The following is a 10,463-nucleotide window of genomic DNA, read 5'->3' on the forward strand; positions in this document are numbered from 1 at the left end:
TGTGTTAGAGAGGGGAGGACTGTGGAAGTGAGTGTGTGACTTTTATGGGCCTATAAATGTCTTGTAAACTGTAAAATATAAAACCTTATTGTCCATTAAAATAATTAAGGTGATATTGTTATTTAACAATTTGTCAATAGCTATATGAAAACCCAGGTTGACTTGCACATGAAGGTTTTTCTGATAGTAGGAGAGTTAGCGAGCCCGTTTTTGCAAATACTACTCCAAGCTAGTTTTGCCTAAAATAGTCAGTATAGTCACGCTATGCTCTAAAAGCATGCCATGCCATTTAAAACACATTATTGGACCCTTACTCCAGAGTGCAGACTCATAGCTTTATTATTATTATTATTATTATTATTATTATTATTAGTAGTAGTAGTAGTAGTAGTAGTAGTAGTAGTAGTAGAGATACATTAATATATTTTATCTTGGGATAAACAAAACAATTATCTGGGTTTCATTAAAATATCTACTTTTTGTAAAATGAGAGATTTTAGCTAATCTAAAGTTAATTTAATGATGTAAGAATCCTAAGTGCTTTAATTTTTTTAATGCAAAATAGCATTGTGAGAGCATGACTATCAAACTATTAAATGTTTAAAAAATATCCTTACTCAGCTGATTAAAAAACAGAAAAAATGAGCATGAGTGTGGCTGTGGTTGTTTTTCAGCCCTGTCTCCTCTCGTACTGAGATTTAGGCTCATCTTTATTGGGTATACTTTCCTGTATTTATAGCAGCTCACTGTCCTTCCAAATCGAAAAGGACAGAAACCTCAAATGTGGCCACATTTTCAATTATGTCACATTATGTTAAATTACGGGTTTGTCATAAATTACAGGAGGAGTATGTGAAAAAAGGTGTAGATGTGTTTCTTTTTCTAATGAGCCAAAAACTGTGGGCTCATAAAATTTGCTCCACAAAATGTTTTCTTTGAATCTTATGCCAGCCTTTGAACTCCTCACAACACACACAGAAAGACATGCTTAAAACCAGAGGAAAGTAAATATACATGGTGTTTGGTGTGAGTAAAAACCTATGCAACTCTCGTCTCTTTTCCTGCAGAAAATCCATCAGCTAGCTGGATCCATGCCAAATCGACCCGGAAAAAGAGATGTCCTTACACCAAACACCAGACCCTGGAGCTGGAGAAGGAATTCCTCTACAACATGTATCTGACCAGAGATCGGCGCCTGGAGGTGGCAGGACTCTTAAATCTGACAGAGAGACAGGTCAAAATCTGGTTCCAAAACAGACGGATGAAGATGAAGAAGTTGATGATTCGGGAGAGGAGGAGTATGAATGAATGATGAATTTAGAGGCTGGGGCTTTTGTTTTCTTCCTGTGATAGGTGAAGAGGTGGTGGTGATAAAAGAAACACAGTGCTCAGAGATGGCCAACATCTCTAACATGAACTGGCAAGATCAGCTGTGACTAAGCAAAGGATTGTAGAGCTAACATTGCTGCTTTTGAAAACTGCAGTGATAAACTCTGCAGGGGAGACCGGGATGTGCTGTAACACACACATTAATGTCTTAAAAAAAAGTTAGGTAATCTGTACTTTGGCGCATAATTCTTCCATCTGCATGTTTTAAAAAGAAAACAGCTCATCTGAAACCCGGGGTAGTTGTAAATAATGAAGTGTTAACATTTACAGGGAGGTCAATAAACCTGATCACAAACATACCAGCTCATATCAAAGACTACTCATTTTAAAACACATCTGTTTTTAATATGGATGCACATCTCTCATGTTCAGAAATGGCAATGCTTGAAACATTCCAGACGTAATACTTAAACTGTCTGTGCTCTCAACAAAAAAAATGGGAATGGTGTTTTATGATTTAAGGCTAAAACTATCGCCCTCATGAAAACTATGTTTAATGTGCAAGCTCGGACTGAAGTACAAGGGAAAACTATCAAAGATAAACCGCATGAGTAATCTCATGGCTGAATACCTGCTTGTTATAGCCTGAAAAATAGCTGCAGAATATTTGTATGGGATTAAAAGGAAATATTTTTGGGAGCAAACAGGATTCAGGCTAGTGGACTGTATCTGATGCATGTAAGTATTAACATATTTACGTGAAAGATGTTAATACTGTTGGGTTGGCACTACCAAAAGATAAAAGACACATTCGCTAAGGCTGGAGTTATTCTCTTTATACTCTTTTAACAATGTGATTACCCTTAGAAAACAAACCAAAACCAAATGTATCTTCGAGAACACCAAGATTACACATGTGAAAAATCTAAAAATCGCAAGTACTTAAAAGGTGAATTGATCATGCTAAAGTAATAATGTGTTTTAAATGTGATACTTTCACTTCTGTCCCACTTCAGTGGCTTTTTCAGACCAGGGTCAGCTGTACTTTGTCTAACTGGCTAATAAGCGACTAAAGATGAATATTTTCTGTCTAACACATTATCTGTGACTTGAGGCTTTGGTTTATTGGCTGTAAATAAAATGAGTCTACTGCATTTTAAATAGGACCACCTCTTGTTTGGGTTTAAAAGGCGCTCTTGTCTTTTCCTGGTCCTCCATTGAAGTTTCTGCACAAATGCGTGGGTCATAATAGTTAAAAATACTGATGTAGGTTTTGTATAATCACAACCTTTTACATGTCATGCACTTGTAACCACAGTGCATTTGCTAAATTTACGAGATTTTATATATTTACAATAAGCAACATAAAAAAGGAAGCAAAACACCACTTCTTCTTCTTCTTCTTGCTGTATTTCAGGTGCCTGACAGGTCTGTACAGAAACTTGTTTCACTTTGCTCCTAGTGGAGAAGTTCTCTGTGTTACAACCAATCCTGGTCTCCCTTATTAATCAGAAAGGAGCTTTTAAGGAATTTGCTCCAGAAGACAGAATAAAGCTTCTTTGTTTTGTTTTTATAAACTCTGCATGTAGCCTTATAGGGGCATATTTGTTGGTATTGTTGTCCTTGCTGTTGTTGTCATTGTTGCTGTGTATATTTGTTGTTACTGTGGGTTTGAAATGCAGATATGGTCATGCCTATACACACACACACACACACACACACACACACACACACACACACACACACACACACACACACACACACACACACCAGTCATGGCTAAGCTATGGTGTGACTGCAGTTTGATTGTTAGATTTTCTGTTTCGCTGTTTCCTCCCAGTAACCAGCTACTGTCCTCTTAAGACGTTTTACAACAACGCACAATCGATTTCCATTTTCCAATGTAAGTTGGTATAACATCCGCAGCAACGGGAACATTGTGAGGATTTTAAAGGTATTTTGGTGCTTTTCGTTTTTGTCCACATTCTCCTTGAGAGAAGAGGAAGAACAACAGGCTATGTTAGCCTACAGCGACAGGCCTGTGCTGTGCTGTGAGACGAAGTGTGATCAAATAAGGCCTTCATCCTGTCATTTAGGTTATAAGTTCAATATGCTGCTCATGGTGATTTTTCTAAATAAAATAAAAGATGGATTACAGCGTCGGTGTTCATTTGCGCCTTCTTTTTGGCGACTTGGTAATTTTACGCACGGATTAGTCCGCACAAATCAGTTTTTTTTTCTTTTTGTTTGTTTTTAACTTGATATTAAAGGCATATTAATAATATTTATAGCATCACATGGCAACATTGTAGACATAAAAAATATCCTGCTATAGAACTACTGCAAAAATATTTTGTAGCCCCTGATCAATGTAGCCTAAAACTCATAAAGGTTAAAATTGCGCTGTCGTTTATTAAATAGCGCAATACAACCCAATAAAAAGGCTTACATACAGCATTATCCTATATTATTATCCTGCGGCTGATTCTACAGGGGGGGAAACAAAGGCAGTAATTCATGGTTGACATTAAACAGGATTATAGGCCAATAACTCGATTTATTATGTTTGTCATTATGATTATATTCCACCGTCAAGGTGTTTCACTGCTCTCAGGTATGTGTTCGGAGTTTCAGCCCACGGAGAGACATTTCTGCCTCCTTGTTTTGTCAAAGTCAGTGCAGCGCCTCGTAGCTTCCTTCATTTATTGCGGCTATATAATCTTCTCAGGGCTCATCCTACTGCAGGGTCATAAACCAACAGCATGCATTTGGAGAATAAACGTGACTTTCCGCCCCAACTCAAGACAGAGAGACACGCAGAGAGAGGTGCCATAAAGTAATTTCGCCCAGACAGTCATCGTGACTATATGGTTTTATTGGACACCCTTTCCTGCCTTAGAGCCTCAACTGTCCTTCTAAATGTTAAAGTCATTGTCTGCAGATGAGACTAGACAGCTCCAGTCACGTCTTTTACAGACAGCGAGAGCACAAAACACGGGGAATTTCATTAAGGAGGGAATTAAAACGGATTTGCCAAAAAGCATGTGAGTCTTGATGAGGTGTATTTTTCCTGTTTCAGAAGTAATCGTTCAATTTAGGCTAGGTTATCTACAACCTCGGTGTAGCGGTACTGGTAAAAACAGGAAGCTTTAACATCAGCAGTAGTTTAATTTTTTTCAGCTAGAGCAGAACCTTCTTCTTATTTTTAAAGTTAAGAAATGGCCGTCTGAGTTGCAAACACCATTCAGGCCTTTTGTGCTGACTTGGGCACAGGTATTGGTTTCTATGGACTAGTATTAAAATAATTTGGTCCTGTATTGGAGCACAGACGAGTGACAAAAGAACGAATGTATGCATCCATTTTAATAGCTGATGGACAAGAATAAAAAGTATTATAACCATTTAAATCTCAAAACTTCACTCAGAGCACACGGACAAATGCATTAGAATTATTGTAGCCGAAAATAGCACTGAATGTAGATAACATATATAAAAAAGATAATAATAATACTAATAACCTGAAAACATTTTTAAGTAAATGCCTCCAAAGTTCTGATTTAATGTGCACTTTTAATAAAACTATCACAAACGAAACTCTTCCATCTGCATTTACATGTAATTAGCCTCCAAAAGAATAATATTTAAAGTGCTGCAGAAATTCGGATGTATTAGGATGATAGGATTTCACGTAGAAACGTTAAAACCATTACAACTGTCTAAGTGCTGCATGCTCCCCATCACATTTCTTCAGTATGGTAAAAATAGATTCATAATGATCCATTAACAGAGTCCAGGGCCTCACCAGCTGAGCTGCATGAAAACAATTGATGTAGAAAAGTGATGTGCACTTGCATTTATTATGTTATGAAGAAAAAATATAGACGGTAAAGCACGTAAGCCTACTGCGGCCTGACATAAATATTCTGTTTTATACTAACATAGATAAATGTAAAAAACAAGTTTTATTAATCAAGGTGGTCTCGATAAGTTAAAGTAACATTTTTGAATTAGGTAACTTCAAGACACGAGCTGATTTAAATTCCTCATAAACAAAAAAAAAAATCAAAAAACAGGGCTGCTTCTTCATGTGTAATTACTCATTATGTCCACTGGGCGGAGGTGTTGTCTTTCATGAGCTATTTGCACTCGAGCAGCAATTCTATGGTGTGATATTTATTACTGTGGACCTGAGTCCAAATCTCAGATTCCGACGTCAGCTTTCTTCACAGGCAAAATCTCATTCAGATGCTTGCCCCACAGCATTTTACTACATTAACGTGTAGTTTCCCTGACATGAGTTAAGTCTTAGACAAAGAACCTTTTTTTCAGAGGACATCGTCACTGAAATTTCCTTTTAGTCTGAGACAACTTAATCCATGTCTGGGAAACTAGCTGTAAACGTCCAACCTGTAGTATTCAACTGGTGACATGTTAAAAGCTGTAAATGTTCAGGCAATAACCTTTTCTCGACCTCTGGAAGAATTTATAATAATAATAATAATAATGGAACATTTCATTTGGGAGGAAGACAATGAAGGAAAAAAGCAGCTCAGTAATATTCAAACAGCTACTCCGTGATCCGAGTTTCTAATCAATTTCATCCACCCTATTAAATAAATTAATCCTCTTCTAATCCTGTTATGTTTCTTATTTAATAGTCAAAAGGGATAGTAACGCTACTTCCGCTCTGTTTCCTCTTCAAAATAAAAGGTGAAGCAATAATTGAAGCCTCTGAACTCCTTTCGACCTGCAGTTTATGATCAAAGCCTTAAAGTCCATAGAATAAAAAAAGGTTTATTTTTACTGAAACGTGCTCCAAATGATCTGACGCTATTTATTTTAAAGCAGGAGAAAAAAAATGAGAGGGAAAACAAAATGCCTACAAAATACACATTTAGAAAAGAAATATCGACATTACTCCTTACAGGCAGCGTTCAGCTTTGTCCATCTTATGTCTAAAACCATTTCAACCAGTTTTAGACATAAAATTTGAAATAAAGGCGCATGTACAGAATTCTGAATCAAGAGATGAATGTGTGAGGGTTAAGATAAAAAAGGAGAAATTGTGGAATCTAAAATCAGAATTTATTAAGTTTATTAGTGTGTGTGTGTGTGTGTGAGTGTGTGTGCGCACCCCCCCCCCCCCCCCCACACACACACACACAATATACAGGTGCTAGCCATGATGACTTCCAGTGTAATAAAATAGAAATAAAACGCACTGCACAAGCTATGTTTCTTCATTCTGTAAAATACTAACTATTACATACCAAAAATGAATGTACTAGAGCGTTATGACTAGATTAGTGTGACGGGATGTTTTCTATCCCTTGCTATAAGCTCTCTGTGGACAGACAGAGGATGTCGCTGAACTTTATAAATAATTAGGCTGCAATAATTCAGTATTTATTACATTAACCAAATATAAAATGTATCCATCCTATAAGGCCAGCCTAAATTTGCTATAGATACCAATATAGACTTTTTAATAAAATGTACTTTATTTTATTTCAGGAAATAACCAGAAAATCAGGGTAAATATGAGAGCTGTTCTGCAACAAAGCGTTGTAGGCTATAATATTACTATTATACTATCAATATTAGCCTAAAATATTAATGTTACACTATTAATATTGTACTTTTCACCAACACAAGGAGGTCTGGAGATCTCCCATGAATGTAATTAGTGTTTTACTTTTGTTTGTTTTGTCTTGTTAAAAAAAATAAAATTAGTGTTGTTTAACAAAAAAATAAAAATAAAAAAGTACACGTGATGCATTCAGCAGCTCTGTTATTACAATTACTTAAAGTTCGGGGCTATTCGATATCAGCCAGGAATATGAATATTTCAGTAGAGAAGTTAAGCTGTCTTCACACGTGTAAACTGACGCCAAAAAAGTTTATAGTTGCTATTAAAACTATTTTTATTTATTAGGTTGAAGTCCAGCCAGAGTTCAAAGTATTTTGAAGGGCAGTAATACTAATATAGTGTAGTCGTCTCCGAAGAAGGGTAAAAAAAAAAAGCCAGTTTAATGATTTAATCAACAAATTTAATTAAGGCAAAATTATTATTATTAATATTACGACGTTTGGGCTGCATGTGGGCCGAAATTGTGGTAGTTATTAATTACTCCAATCTTCCAATAAAATACACTGATATTCCTGTTGCGGCGAACCCGACCGACATCAATACATAACTATAAACTGTGTATCCAGACAGGTTGTTGCCGTCATAGCTAAAATTCTAGTTACAAGATGCCTATATTTGAAGGTTCTGGGGGCCTTCCGTTTTGTTCTGTAAGTGTAATGTAGCCTAAAGGAGCTGACTTGTTTTTTCTTACAACATTTATATTTTTAAGGGTTAAATAACAGCTAGTATCAGAGGTGGTCATCGGATGATGGTGGTCTAAATAAATAATGATTAAACCTTCTTAAAACTGCTTCTTAGATTTATCTGGAGCCCTGCCTGCGCGTGTTTGTTTGTTTGGAAATGCGGCTCTCTTTTGCACCCAGCTGCCACAAATTCCAATTTTCTCTTTGCACAACTCACAGGTCGTAAAAGCGTTTTACGACCTGACCCTGTTCGCCATTGGCCGCTCACTGTCATGTGTGCGCGTGCAGTGTGCCGACAGCTTTGCCTCGCGCGCTCTCGACACCACAGAAGTGTTTCTCGGCATCCGCGCGCCTCCATGGACGGTAAACAATTTCTCACTTTTTATTTTTGTCTCTCTACTGTTCTCACCCTAAGGTCTTTTTTTTAAAAAAATAACTCGTTACATTTTTCGTTTGAACGTTAAGACGTCATATGTACGGTTTACTTTACTTGTTTACACATATAAGACAAGTTTCTAACCAACAGGCTGTCAAGAAAGCAGTGCTGAAAATGAGACGTATTTTTAGACTCTTTTCATTATGTGTAGGCCTTTTACAAGCCTCGTGCTATTTGCGCTGATTTCTGACTGATTTAATCATCCTTTCTTTTTCTCCTTTTTTTTCCTGCTTATTTCAGAATGCTGTGGAAGAAAATGGAGTCCAGTAGACTGATGATGTCAGGTACTACTTCTGACTAATTCTTTACTATCTAGAACTATCCAGAATGTAATTCAGCAATGTAATTGAGTCCTCACAGTAGTTGTGTTTTTCTGCCGACTAATATCCAAGGTTCAATAAGCTCTCATGTTATGCTGCAGAAATTTTTAACTTTGTGCACTGTGTGCAAAACCGTGCACCCTTACTAAATAACTGAATTTGTAATGATGGTATTAATGCTTCAGGGTCTGTCTGTACACACAAGAAACAGACTGAAACAGACTCCTCTTTAACTCTTTTTATCCAAATGATGAAACCAAATATTAATACTATTGTAAAAAAAAAAAAAAAAAATAAAAAAACAAATAAGGGAAAAAGAGAGAAGCAGCATCCTTCATATTTGCATATAACTGAATTGGGTTAATTACCTTAAATCAAATATGAAAAATGCATCATTTGAATCTATATAAATACTATACATTTAAAATTTATATTGTAAAACAATAATATAATTGTAAATATACATGATGTACATGACGGTGAGATAAGGCCTGATTCCTCTGAGTCTTTAACATACATTTAAGATCACATGACAATGTGCACATGCATATGCTAGCCCAATATTCATACATATTTGTCTGTTTCAGCCATCAATGCAATATTTATCTGTAAATGGCTCCATGAACCATTGGGGTGCAACACTAACAGGACACCTGGTGGCTCTTTTGAGGCAAACTGCAAAAATAGCCCCAGAAAGCAATTTTTTTTTCCTTCTCAGGGGATTATCTGGCAGTATTATCACAAAATATCATCTCCTTACATGTTATCTTTAGTGCTTGTTCTGCTATCTGTCTCAGTGCTGATACTTTTCAAGGTCTTTATGTCAGAAATTCAATTTCTCCTTCTTTCCCCTGTAAGTGTACTTAATCAGATGGGCAGAATCATACAGAAGGAATGCTTTCCCCCATGTTTTTGTTTTCGCTGATGTCCCTTTTTATGAGGGCAAGTGTCAGAGAGACAAAGAGACAGAAAGACAGTGTTTTCTCCCTCCTTTGAATTTTACATTTTTTTTTCCCCACAAGGGCAGCAGGCGGGGTGTGAGAGATACAGAGAAACAAAGACAGTATTTCACTGGTGCTGCTCACTCAAGCTCAGCTGGCACTGAGTATTTACAACCTACTGCAATGCGGCAAAGACTCTGTGTGTGTGTGTGTGTGTGCGGTCAATGCGTATAAGACAGAAACAAAGAGACAAAAGGAGATAGGGAAGATAGTGACGCAGAGAACGAGGCAGACATTAAATTAAAGCCTGTGACAGACAGAAAGAAAGCCGGAGAAAGAATGACAAAGATGTGTGAGATGAGTTTGTGTGTGTGAGGTATAAAACATGCCTGTTTCTCTCTCTTTGCAGTGCAGTGCAAAAACCCAAGTTTCAACTGGATGTTTTTGAAGACAAAAACAGACCGCAGGTTTGTCCAGGGGGCTTCATTTCACAGTTTTCCTAGGCAGACATCGAGGTTTAAGTTGCTTAAACACTATCAGATTTCAGGCTTGATCATGCAGGCTGCTGTTTATTTCTGTTTTAATAGTCCTTCTGTCATGGCTCGTATTTGGTGTTCGGCACAGTTCAGCTCATGCTTGAGCATTTAAATAACAATGTGTTTCTTTATAAAATGTCCTTATTTCCCAGCATTCACACAGTTCGGCTAAATTGGCCATTATCACTGAATGCAAATACTTATTTACAAGCAGTGATTGCCTTATTGATCCTGTCATCTAACTTTCTTAACTTAGACAAAAACATAGACCAATTTGGGGGAACTGCTAGGCCTGGAGTGCTAATGTTATTATTAACCAGCAGGGGGTGCTATTTGCCAGGAAATCGGCAATGCACACTGCAGCGCACACTGCAGATACTGCAAAATATCCATCCACCATTATCACAGTGCTAACAAACACATAGATAGAAAAATACAGGAGACAGTTTAATCCCACTTCATTCAAGACAGAAAAGGGAACGGCTTTTAAAAGCCAGTAACACAAAGCCCAAGAGCATTATCAAATTTGTAGCACATTTAAAAAAAAAATATATATATATATACATAT

General features: G+C 36.8%; 1 protein-coding gene across 1 annotated transcript in view; it reads left to right on the forward strand.

Annotated features, from left to right (window-relative positions):
- Positions 1-1,312, forward strand: part of LOC102194630 (homeobox protein Hox-D9b-like) — a 2,164-nt gene extending 852 nt beyond the window's left edge. Inside the window, exon 2 of the mRNA XM_005733672.1 lies at positions 1,068-1,312. Coding sequence (XP_005733729.1) covers positions 1,068-1,312 — 245 coding nt within the window. The remainder of the gene's footprint in view (positions 1-1,067) is intronic.
- Positions 1,313-10,463: the final 9,151 nt, after the last annotated feature.

Source organism: Pundamilia nyererei, unplaced genomic scaffold, assembly GCF_000239375.1.
Source record: "Pundamilia nyererei isolate P.nyererei 1_Seehausen unplaced genomic scaffold, PunNye1.0 scaffold00054, whole genome shotgun sequence".
In the NCBI taxonomy this organism is placed as follows: domain Eukaryota; kingdom Metazoa; phylum Chordata; class Actinopteri; order Cichliformes; family Cichlidae; genus Pundamilia; species Pundamilia nyererei.